At 34.2% G+C, this 22,751-nt stretch overlaps 3 protein-coding genes across 5 annotated transcripts in view; 1 reads left to right on the forward strand and 2 right to left on the reverse strand.

Annotated features, from left to right (window-relative positions):
• The window catches only part of Stam (signal transducing adaptor molecule), a 79,858-nt gene that overhangs the window by 35,382 nt on the left and 21,725 nt on the right, over positions 1-22,751 (reverse strand). The window contains exons 1-5 of one of the 3 annotated variants that reach the window (XM_087151566.1): positions 16,787-18,370; positions 16,411-16,571; positions 15,633-15,728; positions 15,460-15,542; positions 7,677-7,737 (exon numbers count right to left, since the gene is read on the reverse strand). In XM_087151566.1, coding sequence (XP_087007692.1) covers positions 7,677-7,737; positions 15,460-15,542; positions 15,633-15,728; positions 16,411-16,571; positions 16,787-16,826 — 441 coding nt within the window. In that variant the 5' untranslated portion in view covers positions 16,827-18,370. Of the gene's footprint in view, positions 1-7,676; positions 7,738-15,459; positions 15,543-15,632; positions 15,729-16,410; positions 16,572-16,786; positions 18,371-22,751 lie in introns of those variants that run through there. The other 2 variants (XM_043045390.3, XM_087151565.1) reach the window with 2 other exon arrangements.
• Positions 4,516-7,638, reverse strand: LOC147803963 (uncharacterized). The gene has a single exon (XM_087151567.1). It carries the CDS (start codon positions 6,382-6,384, stop codon positions 5,143-5,145), a length of 1,242 nt encoding a protein of 413 aa, XP_087007693.1. The 5' UTR covers positions 6,385-7,638; the 3' UTR covers positions 4,516-5,142.
• On the forward strand, positions 20,201-22,732 carry LOC139426864 (uncharacterized). The gene is made up of 4 exons (XM_071186982.2): positions 20,201-20,580; positions 21,318-21,438; positions 21,480-21,649; positions 21,724-22,732. The coding sequence occupies exons 1-4, from the start codon at positions 20,201-20,203 to the stop codon at positions 22,730-22,732; spliced, it is 1,680 nt and encodes a 559-aa protein (XP_071043083.2).

The raw sequence follows: 22,751 nt of genomic DNA on the forward strand, positions 1-22,751 counted from the left end.
TCCTCTGGTGGTAACATTCTTTGATGATACCAACGGTAGAATTAAGACTACCCTTTTCTCTCTTCCAAAATTGGATAAGGATGGTACCGGGGAAAACATTTTCATGCTCCTTGATAGTGTGTTTTCAAAAAATAGTGTTCCCTGGGAACACTGCATCGCCTTTTGTGCAGACAATGCTTCAGTTATGCTTGGACAACATGAAGGAGTGGGGTCATTTATAAAGAAAAAGAATCCTAATGTCATCATTCATGGTTGTGCTTGCCACTTTTAGCTGCTAAACATGCTACAAAAAAAATCAGTTTTGATGTAGAAAGTTTTTTGATAGATGTGTTCTACTATTTGAAGAAGAGTTCAAAGAGAATCCAGCTTTTAAAATTCTGTGAAGAACTATGTAATCTTGAAAACAGCAAGGTTCTTAAGTATGGGGCTACAAGGTGGCTATCAATGGGCAAAACCATTGATCGATTTTTAGAGAAATGGGATGCCTTAAAAATCTTTTTTTGTGAGGAAGAGAAGGGCTCTTCGGAAACTTTTAAAAAATTGAAGACTATTTTCGAGGATAAATCGACTCAACTCTACCTTTTCTTTTTACAGTCAGTCATCCCATTGTTTGAATCGTGCAATACGATGATGCAGCAGCAAGCTCCATTGATTCATAGATTTCAGAGAGAACTTATGAATTTATTTAGCAATATTTTGTCTCGATTCATAAAACCAGCATGCATAGCAAATGCAAGTTCTGTTTTTGAAGTCAATTTTAATAAATCAAAGAACCAAAAAGATGATTCTGAACTTGTGATAGGTGGCAAGACAAGACAATACATAAAAGATTCAGACCTTTCTTCAGAAGAAATGAGGCAGTTTTATTCGTCAATCAGAAAATTTTATACCAAAGCACTCTCTTATATTTTAAAAAAATTTCCCCATACCACTGAAGTTTACAAGCACTGTGAAGTGGCTGATATAACCATTCGACATGAAGCTAAATTTGCTTTTTTGGACTATTTTTTGTCTCTGTTTTTTGTTTCAGAGGAAAAACGAAGTCAAATTGAGCAAGAGTTTGCTTTATACCAAATGGACAAACTAAATGAAGAGATTTTATCAGTCGAACGATGTGACACAGCTTGGACTCTTATATCGGGTTTAGTGGATATGAATGGTGCAAGGAAATATGAAGCATTGCCATCAATAATGCTGACCATACTCATTTTGCCTCACAGCAATGCTGCTTGTGAACGGGTGTTTTCTATAGTTAAAAAAAATTTAACTGATAGTAGGTCCAGCTTGGCTTTGCCAACCTTGGAGGCACTGCTAATAGAGAAGTGCAAAAGTTCCGAAACATGCTGCTATGATGCAGTGTTAACTGAACAAGACTTAATAAAAGCTAAAAAAGCTACTTATGTTTCTTTAACTGGCGAAAAATTGAATTGAATTGAATGTAAGATTTAATGGCACAAGGTCCAGAGAGGACATGCTGCGCCAGACACACAGTTTTAAAAACATATTAAAAGGTAGAATAGAGTACAATTACACAATAAGTATAGTAAAAATGATGAGAATTCTTTTATGCATAAAATGGAGCTACCAAAAAAGGTGAGGCGAAGCTGGTTAAAACATGGACAAAGTATTAAAATGTGATGAATCGTGAGTAAAACGTTGCAATCGTTGCATTTGGGAGGAGGTTCTCCAAATAGCAAATGAAGGTGAGTAAGTCGAGTATGTCCTACTCGCAAGCGGGTGAGTTTGACATCTGCCCTGCGCATGTGCAGTGCAGGCCAAGGCTCCAAGGTAGGTTTAACAGAATGTAATTTGTTTTCGCCTTGCAGGTCCCAGTGTTGCTGCCATAAACACTGAACAAGTTTGCGAATGTGGTTTTTTAAATCAGAAAATGGGACAGATAATGTTATTGGAGAAGAGGCAGATCGTGCAGCAGAATCAGCTTTGTCATTTCCTTTAATACCTACATGACTGGGAATCCAGCAAAATAAAATTTTAAAACCCTTCTTGCATAGAGAAGTCAATATATGTTGAATAAAAATTAAAATTGGATGAGCCTCGTTTCTCACATGTTCTAACTGTCTTAAAACACTCAAACTATCCGAGTATATACAAAATTTTCTAGCCGAATGCGATGAAATGAGTCTTAAAGCTAAAAGGATAGCAAATGCTTCCGCTGTAAAAACAGAGCAAATTGCAGGAATGTCGTCCCACAACCAACATGTCCAGGGAACTTAGATCCATCTGTAAAAACTGCTATGTATTGTATATACTGATGACGATGGAAAGTGAACAGCTGTTGAAAAATGCTAGGTGAGACATTAGATTTACTGTATGACACAAATGAACAATCAAGATAATATGATGAAATAGTCCATGGTGGGATGAGAAAATAATTTACAGATTGCGATGGTATATCACAAAAATCAAATGTCTGAATGAGTGATCGCATGCGAGAGTTAAAAGGTGTTATATATGAGGGTCGTGCATCATATAATCGTTGTAAACTTAGTGGAATAATCTCACGTCGAAGAGGGTTCGATGAAGATGACAGGACGCGAAAGTAAAATGTTAAAGAGAGCTGCATGCGTCTGAAATTGAGAGAAGGTTGATGACACACAGCATACAAACTCTCAACAGGAGAAGTGCGAAATGCTCCACTACGTATGCGTAACGCCGTATGATGCACCGTATCTAGACGTTTTAAGTTAGATGCAGAAGCCGTTCCATAAACTGTGCATGCATAGTCAATGCGCGACAGTATAAGTGCTTGGTAAATTCGCAATAGCGCGGTACGGTCAGCACCCCAAAACGTGTTAGAAAGCACCCGTAACATATTTAGGGATTTCTTGCATCTTTTCCGCAATTGTTTTATGTGAGGCAGAAAAGTAAGCTTATGATCGAAAATGACTCCAAGAAATTTTGTTTCCATAAAGACTGGTATAGCAATGCTATGGATATGAATTACAGGATCATTATGAAGCCGACGTTGCCGACAAAAATGTACACATGAGCTTTTGGAAGGTGAAAGGGTATGGCCATTCTCATCACACCATTTTACTATTTTATTGACAGCAAGTTGTAACTGACGTTCGATTACTCTCATGTCAGATCCTGAGCATGAGACATTGAGGTCGTCAACATAAAGTGAGCCAAAAACTGCAGGGGGTAGAATGTTTAAAATGGAGGAAACATGAACTATAAAAAGTGTAACACTCAGAACACAACCTTGTGGAACACCTTCAGATTGGATGTAGAGATCAGAAAGTGTACTACCCAGCTTAACATGAAAATATCTCTGACTCAAAAAGTTTTTGATAAACATAGGTAGGTGATGTTGACGGCCCATATTAAACAATGCCTTTAGAATGCCGTATCTCCATGTCCGATCGTAAGCCTTCTCAATATCAAAGAAGATAGAGATAAAATGGTTACGTCGGACAAGAGCATTCCAGATACGTGTTTCTAATGCAACAATGTTATCAATGGTGGACCTGCCCTTTCGAAAACCACTTTGAAAGTGGGGGATGAGTTTTTTCTTCTCCAAAAAGTAAACCAAGCGAGAGTTGACCATACGCTCAAATACCTTGCTGAAGCAGCTAGTCAGAGCTATTGGGCGGTAGTTTATTGGTTCCGTTGGATCCTTACCTGGCTTTAAAATTGGTATCACTAGAGCCAGCCGCCAACTTGATGGGTATATCTGCTCCGTCCATAATCTGTTAAAAAGTAACAGGATATTCTGCAAAGATGCAGAAGTCAAATGGCGAAGCATGTGATATGATACACCATCAAGGCCGGGGCTCGTATTGGGTGCTTTTGAGAGCGCTCGCTGCAATTCATGAAATGTGAAGTTAGAATTATATTGAAATTGCCGTCGAGTCGTAAACTGCAGCGTCTGGGCTTCAACTCTATGCTTGTGAGCTTGAAAAGCTGAGCTGTAACTGTCAATGCTAGATACAGCAGCGAATGTTTCACCCAAGATGTTACTCACAGCTACAGGGTCAGAGTGCGTGATACCGTTTATATTGAATACCGGAAGATGGAATTCACGGTAGATACCATTCGCTTTCTTGACCCTCGACCAGACTTGTCAGGGAGATGTTGTAGATGTGATGGATGAAACATAGCGTGACCAAGATTCTCTCTGGCTTTGACGCCGAATCCTGCGTGCAATCGCTTTAGCTCGCTTGAAATCGACAAGATGGTCTGTTGTAGGATACCGACGGAAGATGTTCCATAGCCTCTGCTTCTCTTTGTGAGCTGCGGAGCATTCAGCAGTCCACCATGGCTTGCGATGCCAGGGACGAGAAGTTGATGTTTTTGGTATGCTACTTCGTGCAGCATTGATGATCACAGAAGTCACCGCTTCAACAACAGCTTCAAGATTTTCGTCTGATACCATATCTTCTGTAATGTCAGCAAGCCGTGCGAAAAGCCTCCAATCAGCACGATGATAAATAAATGTAGAGGGTCTTGTAGTGATAGAAGCAGTAGATGTATATGAAACAATGATTGGGAAATGATCGCTATTATGAAGATCATTATCAACTGAAAATTCTGAAAAGGGTAAAAGCGCAGGTGAACATAAAGCAAGATCAATGCAATGAAAAGTTCGTGTAGGTTCATGAAAATAAGTGTCTTCACCTTGATTCAGTAAGCAGAGATTATGATCAAGGATGAGAGTTTCAACTTGATGTCCTCGGGCATTTGTGTCGGAACTACCCCATAAATCGCTGTGGCCATTAAAATCTCCAAGCAAAATAAAAGGCGTAGGTAACTGTTGAATTAATGAGTTTAAATCTTGTTGTGAAACGGAAGCATGTGGAGGTATGTAAATGGAACAGACTGTAATGATAATGTTTAGATGAACCTTAACTGCAACAGCCTGTAATGACGTTGACAATAAAAGGTGAGTTGATGGAAAACTTGTTGATGTTAAAATAGCGACACCACCATTAGGTCTACTACCTTCGTCATGATCGTTTCTGTAACATATATAGCTACGTACATTAAAATTATCAGATGATGTTAAATGAGTTTCTTGGATTGCAAAACATGATGGGTGATATTTACAAATTAAATCTCTGATGTCAGAGATTTTGTTTCGCACACTGCGACAATTCCAAGAGATAATGGAATTTGCCATTACCTTTTGGATTTAAAATTTGATTTAAACGCAACATCCATCGGTGGGTCGTCGAAAACCGATTCGTCATCCGATGGATGTAGTGTTATTTCTGTGTCCATCTTCTGCAAGATATCTGAAGTGGACTTTTTAATGATCTGTATAAATTTTGGGTCTTTATTCTTTTTAGGAATACCTGGTTTTTGGCTAGGTGGCAACTTTACATTCGGACGCTGCTTTAAGGCAGGACGAGGCTTTTCTGGAGATTTCAATCGAGATGTTTTTGGAGGTGGAGATTTGGATGCAGGTCTGCGAGAAGTAGAGGGTCCGGTAAAATTAAATTGTGGTTTTTGTTTTGTTTGCTGTGAGGTAGATGATATTGAGGGATCTGTCTGCGTACTTACTGAGCAATATGAAGTTTTGGCTGCCGCTGAATAGGATACACCCTGACGGGGAGTGCGGGCCGTAACTATTCGACGGGCTTCGCTAAATGATAGGTTTTGCAATACTTTGATTGTCTGAATTTCTTTTTCTAGTGACCATTTCGGACAACTTCTGGCGTAAGCTGCATGATCACCCTTGCAATTGATGCAAAGAGGTGGCAGCTCGCAAGAAGTGTCTTCATGGTCAGTACTTGAGCAACGGGCACACACCGGTCGACCTCGGCAAGATGTTTTAGAATGCCCAAACCTTTGGCATTGATAGCAACGCAAAGGATTTGGGATATAAGGTCGGACCGGGCAGTTAATCCAGGCCATTTTAACTTCAGATGGTAAATTAGATGAGTCAAACGTGAGGATAAGGTGTTTCGTAGGGATGAGCTTACCATCCCTGCGAATCTTAATCCTTCTGACAGATGAGACATTTTGACTTTGTAGGTTTTCTAATATCATTTCTTCGGTATCGTTTATGAAATCTGCTTCTGATATGACACCGCGAGAAGTATTTAGTGATCTATGAGGTGTAACAGTTACATTGAATGAACACATGGTTGTGCATGAGGATAGAGCAGTAGCTTGTTTTGAGGAGGAAACTTCAACTAATAGGTCACCAGAACGTAGCTTCTTCACAGAGGCTACTTCTCCCAGAAACAAAAGAGCCTTGTGAATGAGAAATGGTGAAATGTTAGTGAATGAAGTGTTGGGTATAGTAGGATTTTTCAAAGTGATAATAAAATATCGTGCGTTTTCATATGGTGTTGAGGGTGTTCCGCTGTTTTTGTTTTGGTGTGCGGAACTGAACACCTGCACATTTTCGTCCATAGAAAGCAAAACTTACTTCCACTATCAGCGGCACCACCCACCACGGAGTCCAACTTAGGGGATGCAAATATCAAGTTGATGCTGCCACCAGCTTGTTACTCAACACCGATGCTGACCGATAGTTATACGACCGTGAGTCACCCCTGAGGCAGCCTCCACCCTTAACGAGATGCCCAGTAGATGACCCCGGCCTTGACCCTAGTCAACAGATGACGATTGTGATCAGCCGATTGATGCACACAGGCCAATATGCACCTCCCGTTTACCTGAAGCACGGGCCAAAGCAGTGTATTGGGGTACCAAGATGCTCCTCAACTGCCAGGATCCCCTTTTCCAGGGACACGGTTGGTCTCTTCCCATCTATGTCCAACACAACAGAACGGTAATCAAACAGATGACAAGCCCTCACCAGTAAATTTGGCAACCACGTCAAGGGGGAAGAGAAAGGGGAAAGTAGGAGTAAAGAGAGTGGAAAACGAAGGGAGGACAGATCACTAGGGTACCCCGGGGCGTGACTCCCTGTGAACCCCCTCAGGGGAACTGGCGAAAAAGTTTAAGTCTTTGATATAATTATGTATAATGATAACAATATAACGAGGAAAGGTTCGTTTTATTAAAATTTATTTTTCATTTGCTTTATAATTATTTTGTCTACAATTCTTTCATAGTAATCTCATTGCATAATGTAAGTTTAAAAAATAATTATACTTTTTTTAAAATCATTAAAAAAGTGAATAATATAGTTAATTTTAATCATGATTTAATAATCTAAGATGGTCTATATATTGTTCAGTAACTAGTATTAATTTTCCATTTTCAATATTTTTCTATTAATTATACCCTTTTAAAGTAATGTATCTTTAAATTTATGCACAAAAATATGAATAAATTTGTTCCGAGTTACACTCCTGAAAAGACTCCCAAAACTCCTGATGTTTTTAATAATATCTCCTGAAATCCTTTTTACAAAGTTACCAGGTCTGCAGGCCTCATACAGTCAACAATTTGTCATAGATATTCCTTAGGGAGGCAGAGAAATGTTAAAATCTTTTCAAAATTTGCATATCTAAATAATCTGCAAAGCATGTTGTTATAGATTTTTTTTAAAAGATTGCTTTATATTGAACTATTTTTATATTTAATTATAAAATTAACCAATTTAATTTTAAGAGAATTTTCAATAACATAAATACTTAAAAAACAATTTTTAAAGCACAAGAAGTAATAATGAAATTCGAAGATTATTAGTTTAAAAAAAAATAAAGCAGAAAAATAATGAACGTAAATTATACCTCTGTGGCAGGAAAATCTACTTTTTCACTCTTCAAAGAATTATATAACGAAGGTATCAGGCTATAAATACAAAAAAAAATTTTTTAAAGGAAATAATTTATTAAAAAAAGGTCTATATTAAAACATGTTGATACATAAATAATTATTGAAATGACATTTAATCAAATTCTATCAAACTGTATTTGATCAAACTTGGTTGCATTGCATAACAGATGGAAGGGAAATTTTATAGTGTAAACTATGCATGAAACATAAGAAAAACTCTGGTTCTCCATGGGTGGAGAAGGGGTGTGTAAGTATCCCTTTAGATAAAATTAGAGCTCACGAAAAGTCATTCACACATCTTGAGGCAATAGCCACTGAAACAGATGCTAAATGCAATAATTTAAATGATTCAGCAACGAATGAAGATACAAAAACTTTTAAGGCTGTGTATGCAGCAATGAAGTGCCTTAATTTTTTAATTAAGCACAATCAGTGAAGACATTTACGCGCTATAGCGCGTAAAATACGCAAAAAATTGAAATCGGACGCAAAAAATGATCGCTAAGCGTCCCGCGGGACGCGTAAATTTTTGAAGAAAGTTTATAAATTTCCCGACTTTTTAATCTTTGATATCGAAACATTTTAATAAAATCGAAATATTGGGACGCAAAAAATAAATCGGTATGCATCCTCGGTATAAAAAAAAAAACCCTGTCTCCAGAGTTAGACCAACACATGTTAGACACACAGGTGGGAAACCAGTTCTATGACTCAAAATGTTGACCATTATAGCAGGAAACATCCTACAAGACTTTCCCCCCCAAACTTCTTTTCTCTGCTGAAAACAGTGACGTCATCGGAACTGAGGGACGCAGGTGTTATTGAATGGGGGGGGGGGGAAATGACCGTACCGGATTTAAGTGACCTCGAATGAGCAAGTAGAAAGAAAGAGGTTGAAGGGGTGCGAAAAATTGAAGGGGTTTATTTTCAAAATATCATAGTACACACGTAGAAGATTAGGGTTGATTGGTTATTTAATACCTACGTCATGCAATCACATTTTTAGTGGCCCCTTACCCTTTATTTTCGAAGGAGGTACTTACGCACCGTTATATTAAGCTATATGTTACTTTTAGTTCAGTTAGAGTCAAACATTTTTAATGACCTGACCTACGCATCCAAACTTTTAATTTTGTTTTATAATTAATACATGTGCAATAATTAAACGATGCCTAAAGTACGTAACTTTAATATTAGGTGGAAAACTGAATTTAATTGGTTAGTCTACGAAAATGGTAAAGTGTTTTGTGATATATGCCGCAAGGCACGAATAAAAAATGCATTCACCACTGGCTGTGAGAATTTTCAACGTAGCGCACTAGTCCGGCATATTGACACATCGGGAAAAGACTCTTCTGCTCATCATTTACGTGCTCTTAATATATTAGAACAGCAACGGTCTTTTAAAGTGTCATCTGAAAAACAAATTGCTAATTGTGTTCAAGATTATTCACAAATGCGAACGGTCTATTGGATGGCTAAAGAAGAAATAGCAGAAGCTAAGTTCCCCGCATTAATTGAATTGCAGGTTTTATTTTAATTATTAAAGAATTATAATTTACAAAAATTTTTATGTTTATACAAGTAATTAAATAACAGTTATGCAAGGGCCGTATTATACGGTTTGAGTCGTGACCACGTGTCAAATTTCTTTTTTAAATATTAACTTAAATGGTCATTTTAAGTATAAATTAGAAAAGTGTAATAGGATATATTTTATTTAATGCTATAAATATTAATTATTTTTGTATTTCCGCACCACAGGCCGTGATACGGAATTCAGCTTTCAATTATTCAAATAAGCGCCACTTTTTCTCTTTTAGGGTTTCCTTATAAAAAAAAACAGAAAGATAGTTTTCAAAAATAATTAATTATAAAAGATTTTGTCTTCTCTGTAATGCGTATTTTTATTAATTTTTGAGGTTTTTTTTTTGTTCGGTTTATTGATTGGGCCGGTCGTTTACAATAAATAAGAATCGAATTGTGCCATTTTGTCTTTGCTGTAATGCGTATTTGTTTTCTCCCTACGATTTCGCTATAAAACTTTGCATTTTTTTTTGTGGGATTTTTTAAAAAGGGCAAATCGTTTAGAATAATTAAATAATGGAATTGCGCCATTTTGTCCCCGCTGTAATGCGTATTTATTTCATAGCTACGATTTCTATATAAAACTTTGAGTTTTAATTTTGTGGGATTCGTTTTTACAATAAATAAAGGAATTGCGCCATTTTGTCTTACACGTGATTTGTATTTTCATTCTCGCTAAAATTTCTCTATAAAAACTTTGAATTTCATTTTTGTGGGATTCATTAAAGGGGCCGATCATTTATAATACTTAAATAAGAATGGAATCTCGCCATCTTTTCTTCTCTGTAATGCGTATGATTATTCTAGCTAAGATTTCTCTATAAAAAGTTTGAATTTTAGTTTCGTGGGATTTATTGATAGGTTGATGGTTTTACCGTTTTTATCTTCGTTGTAGTGCTTATAGATTCTGTGTAGATTACATCATTTAATGATTGTTTAAATAAAATAATTGATTAAAAAAACTTATAATAGTTTTATTCCTCTAAGAAATGAATTATGTCATTTTATTTTTGTGAATGTTATTATTATGTAATGACTGGCTGTAAAGGAGGTGTTGGAGTGCGATTAAAGACTGCTGGTGCAACGCATTTGCTGCAAATTCACTGTTCTGCTCACAGGGCCTTGTCACAAGCAGCGAAAAATATTAAACAGACTAAAGACCTGGAGAATACTTTGCAGCAACTTTACCATTTTTTCGATGATAGTCCTGTCAGAGAATCTGTGCTACGTAAAATTTTTCATATAAATGAAATATCGGAAATAAAATTGAAAGAACCCAAAAATGTTCGATGGCTGAGCTTGTATGAAGCGGTGAGCGCTGTAATACAGTGCTTTGGGTCCATCGTAGAGGCACTTGAGCATATCGCCGAAAAAAAGAACGATTTAAACTCTGTAAAAGCAAAAGGTTTGTTGTCAAAAATAAAGAATGCCAATTTCCCATTTTTACTTGCGATCATACTGGACGTTTTAGAGCCAGTAAAAAAATTAAATGTATTATTTCAGCATCAAAATGTGATTTTCTCTAAGGTGAATGTAATGGTATCCAGTTGTATAAGTGTTTTAGAGAATCTTAAAGGTAATAAGGGGGAGCATGAAAATAATTATATTGAAAATTGTACTAATGATGAAGATGATGTTGTTTATCAGAATATAAAACTTGGAAAGCAAACTTTAAATGAACATTTTAAGTCTAATTTTATATCTGAAGTTGTAGGTAATTTAAAGTTTCGTTTCCCAGCGGAGTCATTAGATGTATTAAAATCACTAGATTCGATGTTAAACCCGTTTAATTATCCAACGAATTCAGAGGAATTACTGAATTATGGATCAGAAGATATTGATTAGAACATTTGGAGAATTGATTTCTGGTGATAAACTTAAAAATAACTTTCAGTATTTTAAACAGATCGTATTAAACTTTAAATCTATGAGTATGAAAGACTTTCTTAGAATCTTCATCAAACAGTATAGTGATGAATTTCCAGAATTTTCTAAATTAGCAAAGATAGCCTCAGTATTGCCAATTTCATCAGCTGATGCTGAGAGAGGCTTTTCAGCCATGAAAAGAATAAAGACATGTGCTCGAAATAGGATATCTGAAGGAAAACTGAAAACATTAATGATGATTACACTTGAAGGGCCAGATATGTCAAATTCCCAAGATGTAATTATAAGAGCACATAAGATATTTCAGTCTTGTAAAATACGTAGAGGGGGAAGCAGTGTAAATAAGTAGAGAGGGAAGCACACTAATAAAAATATTTTACATAAATTTAGATTTTGTTTTATTTTATTTTTCTATTATATTTCAATATTAGCATATTACAGCATTATAATTGTTATAATTCATGTACTAATAATCTATTAAGTATTTTTCAGAAAGATTATATTTGTTTAAAAATTTATGTAAAGGACCCATTTTTTTTTCAAAAGGACCCAGTTTTTTAAAAGTCATGGGTCCCAGGGACCCGGGATTTTGAAAGCCTAGTGTCTTCCCTGACAATATGCCACACACTATTTTTTTGAGAATTTCATAAACCTTTGCATAGATGATCAGGACTATACGATTTTAAAACCATTAAAGAAAGTGAAAAATGCTGTATACACAAGTTACACAGCTATCAATGAGCTATTAGAGTGCATGGCCAGCGTTCAGGAAGAAGAAAATCTAACAGATATCAACAGTAGCACTTTTATTTTCTGTGGCTATAGATAAAGCACCTGACATAAATAATAATGCTGTATACACAACTTACACAGCTATCAATGAGCTATTAGAGTGCATGGCCAGCGTTCAGGAAGAAATTCTAACAGATATCAACAGTAGCCCTTTTATTTTCTGTGGCTATAGATGAAGCATCTGACATAAATAATAATGCTGTATACATAAGTTACACAGCAGTCGATGAGCTATTAGAGTGCATGGCCAGCGTTCAGGAAGAAGAAATTCTAACAGATATCAACAGTAGCCCTTTTATTTTCCGAAGCTATAGATGAAGCATCTGACATAAATAATGAAAAAAATATGGGTGTAAGTAGTCGAAAAATACATGAAAGATGGAGAAGCCAAATACTCTTTTGTAAGAGATTGTAGCCTGCCAGATGGAAAGGCAGACACAATTTTATCACCCTTATCTGAAATCGTCAATGACTGTGGTTCTGTAAATAAAATGTCTGCATTCGTAAGTAACAGAGCCAGTGCTACGGTAAGGAAAAATGAGGGAGTAGTTACAAAATTTTTTTTTTAAAAAGAGAACAGAATAATATCTGTAAATTGTATGAACCACAGATTGGCAACAAAGGATAGCTTTGAGTGCCTTAAAAGGTTTGTCAAAGTGGATGAGATTCTAAATAATACTTATAAGTATTATAAAAGCAGTTCAGCTAGAACGACTAACTAGAAAAATGCACAAAATTTATTTAACATAGTGAATAAAGCTAGAACAATTATCTTCAAAACAGCTTTCTGGGCAAACTGCCAGCAGTTTACTAAAACAATTTCAGAGTTAAGATTTTTTTTAAATCAATACATTTTTTATGTGATGTGCTATCATCAGTCACTCATCTTAATTTAAGCTTACAGCAGGAAAATATAGACATAGGATTGATAGAACCAAAAATACAAAACACTATAGCTGAATTTAAAAAGAAATCCAGAACTTTTTTCAAAAAGTTGGAGGAACAAGCTCTACTCCTCAAGATAATGGCACTAATTGGACCGAGCGATGGTGCTTTTGAGAAGGACGCATGTGACACTGAGTCACAAGCTTAATTCCTGATCCTTATCGTACATCGCCCAATATCTTTTTGCTATTTGGTCAGTTCTCCTCAGGTATTCTACCCTCCCCTCAATTCTTGGAAAGACATCTGTTGTTGCCATCCTTTGATGGGCATGTGAAAGCGATTCTTTGGGACCGTAATCGTAAAACCCTCCCTTTTTATTGTTAAGAAAAAAAACTTTTTTTGTAGAGAACTCTTACAGATTTTGAAAGTGACCTACTAAGCAAAAGAGTTTTTAGATATTTTAATTAAAGACATATCAGAAAGATTAGAAAATCAGCATGTGATATCACATTTGAGCATACGCAGTTTAACAAGACTTGTTGATGGAATGTGTAAATAAGAGTTGTATGGAAATTCAGAAATAATTGAACTCGCTGATTATTTTGATTTTAATGAAGAATTGTTATGTGAAGAGTGGAGTGACAAAAATCTTTACCTATCCTTGCCAAATATTCCTAATAGTGTTCTTTGTATCAAAAAAATTAATTCAATAATATAAGAAACTAATAGCTCCAGTAGATTTCCTTTAATTTTCCAAATAGTTACAATAGCACATATTTTACCTGTTTCTAATGCAGATGTTGAAAGATTGCTAACAGATAAAAGAAATTCTCTGAAATTCGAAAATATTAATAGATAAATGATATTAACATTTAATATAGAGCACGTAATTTTGTTGCTGCAGAAAAGAAATGATGAAGAGACGATTTTTTTCATAAGATTATTTTTAATAAGTTATTTAAATATTTTTCTTAAAAATAACCAAACCTAGTTTTTTTTATAAAAACGTTTTTAATAGTTTAAACTTCCATTAATAGTTCTCAATTAAATAAAACCAGATAAACAAATATAAAATTTTCCTTTTTTTTTTTTTTTTTTCAATTTTGAACTTTACACAACAAAATATCACTATAAAATATGCTCATTTGTGCAGATCATCCATGTTCCATAGTTTTCCATGTTCTTATATCTGTTCCATGTTCTGATAGTTTTTTTATTTTTCTTCTTACCAATTTATAAATAATCATCGCAATAAAAAAATAATTAAAAATCAAATCCATAGTAGTAATTGTCAAAAAAAAAAAGATCTTTGACAAAATCACGCGAATTGTACTCCCCACAGGCATGTTTCGTTTTGAGATTAGGTTTTCGTAATAAATATAGTGTAATAAATATTGGATTTAAAAGCTATGAAAAAATCAATAGCAATAACTGCCACAAATTCGATAGAACTATTGGCTAAAAAAGTAAACACTCAAATACACATTTCATACTTTCCATTGTTTGAAATACATCGGTATATTCAAAATAAGATAAATATCAATAACTGCCGAAAATACAATCAAAACATTACATCAATTTACGATACTATTGCCATAAATTGAGTATGTCAAAAAGTGATTATCTAAATGCATGATTCAAATATTATAAGTATATTTCTGTGGAAAAGAAAAGTAATTTTTTTTTAGTTTTAAAAGATAAATCTTCCTGCAAGAACTCTATCGTCCTGCGACAATGCCGAAGCTCTGGGAATGCACCTTCCTTGCTCCTTTTCAAAGATACCTCACTTAATATTTAAGAAAAAAATGCTCTTTCATTTTAAGAAAAGAGAGTAGTAACCTATATCAGGAACTTCAGATTATCCTAATAGTGGAAAATATTTTTTGGCTAAGTCGAAATAAAATACTATTACTTCTCATATTTATTTGAATATTTTTATTTCTGTCGTGAAGGGCACTAATCTATATCCTTCAGAACTGTAGGTGCCGTTATTTTTGAAAAAGGACCATGGCTTTTTGTATTTTTAGGAAGACCTAACACAAATACTTTCTGCAAAAAAACTATGAGTTAAGAGACATTCTTTCTAATGAGTTAGTATCTTAATACAAGACCTTTCTAAGAAAATTACTTGAATTAACAAACCATAAGCCTGATGAGTTCAGAAAATTTACTAGCATATAAATTACCAAGAAATGTCTATGCAGCAAAGAATCTCTCACTAAGAATTTAGAGTTAATTTTACATTCCATGAGTGTAGCATCAATTACATTTGAAATTAAAATTTTGTGTGAAGTGGGAACTTTAAAGATTGGATAACATCAAAATCTACTAATAAACTAAAGGCAAAAAGTTTGCTATAAATTTAAATCAATTGTTTTTGTTATGATTCAATTTCAATAAACGCAACATTTATTACCTCAATTTATATTAAATGGATTGGTTCCATACATTACCCACGCTCTCAGAGCTTCACTATTGATTACGATTATAAATGCAAAATTCTTCTGATCTAATTTAAACATTAAATAATAAGCAGAGCTAGGAAAAATGGAATTAAAAATGCACTTAATATAATTAACCACGTACCTTAATTGTGGATCACTTTTGAAATCTTCACAGCTCCACTTTTTCAACAGGAGTTTGAGTTTTTCAACAACTTTAGGATGACCCTATTAAATAATATTGTTAAGCTTAGATAAGATAATGAAACTTCTAGATGTTAGCAAACGTTTGAAGAAGAAAATCTTTCATCCTCATACCTTATTTAGAAGCCTTTTAACTTCTGCTTCAAAATCTCTGGAACAGACTTCAAGATGAAAATTACGTCCACAGTTTTTAATACAAGCATCTAGAAGCTAAAATGCAAAAAGAAATATGTGAGATCCACATCATACACAGACATAAACATACACAGAACAGCATTTTTTTTAAAGGGCCTACAATGCTTTTTCTTTTTGCATTTGCTAACATTAATTCCTGACACTGTATCTGCAGCAGTATTTTTAATTAGTAGTTCATAATATACATATACACTTCTGTCTAGTTCCATATTTCAAAGAGAAGGTTTACTATTAAAAAAAGATACAAAAACAGGTTTAGCAATGAAGAATTAACTATAAGAGTCAAACCAGAAATGAAGATTTAGGTGATTAATAATATCTATTACGTTGCATTCTCATATTTTTAAAGCAAAACGAACAAAAAGGAAGTAGAAAAATAGTGAGAATTAAACATTGCAAGTTATGGTTTCTCTGTAAAATTACACATCAAAAAATCTCTAAGAACTGTTTAAAAGAGCATGGAAATGCAAAAATTGGTTAAATTCAGCATTAAAATTCAATTCGATATTGAACTGCTACACCATATCCTGAACCTGGTTTTAACTTGCAAAAATAGGAAAGAAAAAAATCGGATCAAATTTGCTCAGAAAGGCTTGAATCAGGTTTTGATTAAATTGCTATCTTAAAATACGTAATTATTCTTCATTTAATGATTGTTATTTTTCGGAAGACAGAAGTAAGAAGAGAATTTACTTACAGTTAATGCATGCATTGCATGATGAGGTACGTTACTATTTAATCTCCTGACAATAGATCGAAGACAATCTTTAGGTCCATTTGGAGTAACTTCGACTTTATCGCAAATTTCTAGTATAGTTCCCCAGTCTTCTGAGGTATTCATTTCACTAGTTGCCTTCTCTAGAAAAGAAGTGCAAGAAATTAAAGTTAAAGAAGAGCTATTTCACCACATTTACGACTAAAAGAAAATTCTAAGGTATTGAATCAGAAGAAAAAGACAACGACTAGAAAATTTACAAGATCGTCATTTTCACGGACAACAATTTGATATTCTTTTAAACACAACACAATTAGTCAATATCTTTATGTTAGAATGAGGTAAAAATAAAACTTACCAACCGCTGGGTCAAACACGGAATAACTAAACAAAGGCATTTTGTTTCTTAAAACAGATGACTGATATAAATTAAGAATAATATTTACAATCTACTACAAATGAACATAACACAGAATGACGGAACAGATTGTAATGCTGCGCATGATCGATGAACACCGAAATATTATTCCAAAATATGAACTATTTTAACGAAGTTTTACGACAACAGTAGCAGTATTGAATCAGTTTGAGCTCGAGAGTAAAGTCACGTGATCAAGGTTAAACTCGATCTGCGACTCGCGCTTGACAGTACCATGGAGCTAGGAGTAAGCTCCATGGACAGAACAGGCTACGTCATTTTCACTCAGAACCAGTGTTGCCAGATTGGGCTACTTTTGAAAGTCCCCGCTACTGAAAATCGAATTTGGGCTACCCGCTACTTTTTGGGCTAATTATTATTTTTCGAACGCTACAAATCTTTAAAATGCACTACTTTTTTTCCTCACAGATTAAATTTTAAATTTTTCTCTTCCCATTATAAAATGGTTCTGAAAGTTTGCAGCTTCTTTACCCATTTTAAAAAGGACATTTTTTGTTGTTGTTGAAAACGCTTTAACTTAAATTTGTTTTCTTGATTTGTTTTGCTGATGGAGTCTATAATCTTTCCATATCTATGTTTCAAATCGTAGACTCGTGAAATGGCAAAGATATATATGGAAAAATCACGGAGAGAATGATGGGGAAAAAATCTTTAACTCCAACTATTATTAATCGTTTATCTTCTGGAAAAAATAAATCACGTAACTCGCTTTGAAACTCAGAATTAAATCTAGAGTCATTAAACCTGCTGAATGAAAATAGTTGTGAATGACAATGAGTTTCCAAAAGATATCGTACTTTTAAATGCTTTTTAGTGAATTCATTTTACTTTTATAAATTACCATATATTTACAGTTGCACGAAAAATAGCATTCCAGGAAATATGGAAATTTTAAGTAAAATTGAAAACTTTTCTTTGAACATTTGCTTATCGCATACACGTTCACTATTTTCAGATTTGCCAATAGAATTATTACTGCAAAAATCCCAAATTGTAGAGATGTAAAATCAGTAGCGCTTTCTCTTAACAACAAAGTGGGACAATTTTTTTCCTGGTGGCATTCCTACAAATGGGATAGATTTCTGGTGCAAGGTCACAACAATTAAAAATGCAGGTGGTGATCTTGCTTTTAAGGAATTGTCTCAGTTTGGATTAAATATGTATAGTTTACCGATTAGCAATGCCACAGTTGAGAGAGTGTTTTCAAGGGTAACAACAACAAAAACCAAACTTTGAAACAGAATGGGACTCGAACTTTTATCATCAATTCTTCGAGTTAAAATGATGTTTGAAGATAGAAATATATGTTGCTATGATTTTATACCATCAGTTAAAATGCTCCAATTTAATTGATCGATTTATCGTGGGAAATCATCTACAGAGGAAAATGAACAGGTAGATCACATATTTTCGGTTATGCAATTCTAATATCTTGTACTACAATAATTTAGCATTTTTAGTGGGTTAACTTAGTCAAAAGAATAAGCTAAGGTGTAAAGACGAATATTTTAAAAATTTCTGCAATTTTTTCCCTCTTTTCTAAATTAAATATTACAGAAAAATATTTTATTTTAAATAATTAATTACAAAATTTAAAAAAATACTTTTATTAATAGTATCTTTTTCTACAGAAGTACCTAGCTTTTTACGTAATAAAAAAAGATTACGAAAAAATAATATTTTTTTATGCAAAACAAAACATATTTTGATTCATAACCAGGATATTAATTTTGATAGGAGACTGAAAAGTGGGGTTAGTTTTTCCGACTGATTTTTACGCATAAAAAAGCTTGAAAAAAAGTGCTATCCAATATTATAATAATTTTAGTGCTTTTCATATAATGCGTTCTTTCAATTTAACTCTTTCAGCAAAACAAAACCACAAATGAATTCGGGAGACTCCGCAAGCTTGCTACGATGCAACCCAAAATATAGCAGACGGCGCTGTTTTACAGAAATATAGCCAAATAAATTAGAACACACACTCAAAACATGGTAAACTTTACCCTTTATTTATGCTGTGATATTAATTTTGTTAAATTTGTTTTATTAATATTTATAAAAATATTATATATATATATATATATATATATATATATATATATATATATATATACAGTGCACTCCCGCTTATCCGGGTTAATCACTGGGACAGGTCGCACGGACAATCGAAAAACACGGATAATCCGAAAACTCCTTTTATTAAAGAAAAATTCAATATCAGTACAAAAAATATAAAAATTACTGACATTTGCATGCATAACATCAAACTAGGAATTTTCTTTATTAAAAATATGTAATGCGTCTTCGCCATATATCGATACACATATTTTACGAACCGCAGTAATGTCACCGTAATCAAATCCTCCCATATAATCTAATAAAGTTTCCACAGAGCAGCAGAATGAGAAATAGTATTTCATTCATTTACTACATCTTCTGCATCAGTTACTATCATCACTATTTTATTTAACAACATAACGATGTCTTCATCAGTCAAATACTGGAAGCCAGGCTCACATGCATCACTTTGAAACCTATCTTCTAAATTTTCTTCATCAAGAATTTCGAAACCTTAGATTTCTTTTGCTTGTTCGAGAATACTGTTATCATATTTTTCTTGAACATCTGAAGAGGATTGTTCATCAAGCGGTATGATCTTTCTCCAAGATCGTGATAACGTAGACGATTTTGCATTTGACCATGCTGCTGATATTCCATATACTGCAATCCAATAACGAATATTGCTCCCAAAAATTTGGTAGTGTTATAACTTCATGAATCAAATTTTTTTAATCTTGAAAATGTTTCTCTTTATATTTTCTGTGTGACTCCGGAATGAGCACGTTCTAAATTTTGGATACTCCGAGGTCGTCAAGCCATAAAGCGGGTAATTAATACATGCTTAACGTGCAAACTATTCCATGCTATATGCTCAAATGAAATAGAAGCACCCTTTCCATTAGATAGATTTACTCCTTGTGTACCCTTTGATACGACTGGAATAGATTTTGCAGGTCCAGTTTATGTTAAAACATTCAAACCTACAAAAACAACCTACATCGCATTATTTACATGTTCAACTATTAGAGCCTTGCACATTGAGCTTGTTTCCGACCTTCCTACAGACAAGTTTCTTTTGGCCCTACAAAGATTTGTCAGTAGAAGAGGACTTCCACACATCATATATACTGACAATGCCACCACCTTCCATGCTGCAAACAAGGAACTAATTTTTCTATGGAATGCATTGACTTCAGCGGAAGTGCAGCAATTCTATGCTCATAATGGTATAAAGTGGAAGTTTATTGCACCACGAGCAGCTTGGTGGGGATGACTAATAGGTTAACTAAACGGTGCCTTCGAAAGTCACTTGGTCGCGCATTACTAGATGAGGAAACCTTAGCTACAGTATTGGTGGGAATAGGAGCCTTGCTCAACAGTGGACCTTTGATTAATGAGCATGGTGAGAATGATACAGAAGAAGCTTTGACACCATCTCATTTCCTAACTGGTCGAAAGCTTACTATTGTTCCATCTGGACCCGAGCTTAAAGGTGATAAACTCACTAATATTTACAGAAAACAACAAGATGTACTTGATATGTTTTGGAAAAGGTGGACTAAAGAGTATTTGCTGGAACTGCGTTCACATCATCAAGTAAAAAATGCTCGGCAATCACCACGAGTAGGAGATTTGGTTCTAGACATAAAGTTACTACAAGAGGACGTACGACCAAGACACGTGTGGAAAAAAGCTCTTGCGGTTAAATTAATTAACGGTCGGGACGGAAAAATTCGTACTTGTATTCTTCGTGTCGAAGGAAAACATATTACCTGTCCAATCCAACTGGTCATACCTTTGGAGGTTGACCAGGGTGGGGAGGATGTTGCGGTACGCATAAGCAAACTGCAGAACAACTGAATTTCGGATAATGTTTATTTTTGTTTATGTAAAAAAAGGAATACCTTTGTTTGGAATACTGTACGTTACGTTATCTTAGAATAAATATATTGTTTTCATTGATATTTCCTATTATTATTAGTTGATAATCTTCAATACGTTTCATCCCTAATTGATGCTCAAGAGAATTTTGCTGCCCCTTTCAGTGTAGATGCAAATACCCAAACAAAGATAGAAGGATCAGCATATGACAGTCGAATTCAAGAAATAAAATGCTAAAAAGATAGCTAAAAAAAGAGAAGATACAATAATTCTTCTTAATAAGAAAGTCAACCAACTAGAGAGAAAAGTTAACTACTTCAAAAATAACATTTACTTTTCGACAGTTGGAAAAACTCCAAGTTATGAGTGGAGAAGGTTTAAGCAGCAACAATATGGATTTTTTACTGACTCAAATAAAAAACTTTGATAAACAAAAACCACGTTGGCCAGAAAGTGTTCTACGTGAACGTGTACTTTTGCATGCTGTTTCGCCTAAAGCATAAAGGTGGATCATCGAACGCAATGTATTAAAGCTACCATCAAAAGCAACTTTAAGGAAATATATTGGGTCAGCTAGTGGAGATGTGGGATTCACATCATTAATTAAAGATCGCTTATGCGAAGAGGCAAAAAACATTTGAGTTTTCTGTTCCTTAATTGCTGACGAAATGGCTTTAAAGCCTCAATGCATTTTCCTTGTAATTCTGAAAGATTCCTATACTTCAGCTTCGATCCCAACCACATTAAAAATTTAAGATCTCTTTTGTTAGGAAAAGAGTGTTCAGATGGTAAAGAAATCATATCTGGAAAATTTGTAAAAAAAAACTATATTACTAAGTTAGGCACCCGAAAGCCAAAGAATTTAAGCAAGCTGGAGCATCTATATGTCTTATGAAAAATAGTACATTTAGATGGTTTAAACTGCATGATATTGACACAAAAAGTTCCAATAATATCATTAAATTTCCCTTTTTCTCGATGGATGATGATCGACTGCAATGGTTTGAGACAGAATTTCTCGACTATCTCAAATCAATCAAGACAGCTTGTGAAAGACAAAATCCTCCAATGAAATTTCTAATAAAGGAAACTTATGAGGCACTTGTGCTCACAACTAAATCAACTGTGTCTTGCACAAAGTATTTATTAGAGAGTGGATACCACTATATATTGACCGCTCATTTTAACAGTGATGCTGTTGAATCTTTGTTCAGTAACCTGAGACAAATGAATGGTGGCAATTACATGTTGGATGTGAGGTCCACCATATTCTCGTTAGAAAAGATTTTAAAGGTTGGACTCATTACCTCTTCTCCTTATTCAAATGTGGGCCAATTTGGTGCAACTTCAACGATACCAAAGCTGAAAAGTGTACTATCAGTGCCTAATTGGAAGAATATTTTATTACCTCCCGAAATTGAAAATATTTTACATAATCTCTACCAAATACCATCAGTACAGGTAAACTCGCTTAAAATGAGTGCATTGGCTTATGTTGCAGGATATATTTTATGTACCATGGAGGCTTATTTTGATTGTGGTGATTGCTTACAACCATTTGTTGGACCTGAATGTAACACCCCTTTAATTCAGCTCATTAAAAATCAAGACAGGGGAGCATTAAAGAAACCTTCTGCATCTTTTGTATTCTGGTTAGCAACATTACAGAAGTTCGTTGAAAACGTTATTAAAGTGTTACGCTTAAATAATGTTTGCGAGAATTTAAAGAAGCATGCTTTGCCACATATGTTAAAAAGTAAACTTCTTACCTGTCAAATTCAAGACCATAAAATTAAACTAACTAATCACATTCTTAATAAATTTTTTCGCATTATGTTGAGAAACTTAGCAAATGTCAACATTACGAGATTAAATGTTTTCAACAAACCTCTCAACAGAAAGGTTCTTAAAATCCGCTAAATCAATATAAATAGTGGTG

Source organism: Parasteatoda tepidariorum, chromosome 9, assembly GCF_982258835.1.
Source record: "Parasteatoda tepidariorum strain Cologne lab strain chromosome 9, Ptep-v5.0, whole genome shotgun sequence".
In the NCBI taxonomy this organism is placed as follows: domain Eukaryota; kingdom Metazoa; phylum Arthropoda; class Arachnida; order Araneae; family Theridiidae; genus Parasteatoda; species Parasteatoda tepidariorum.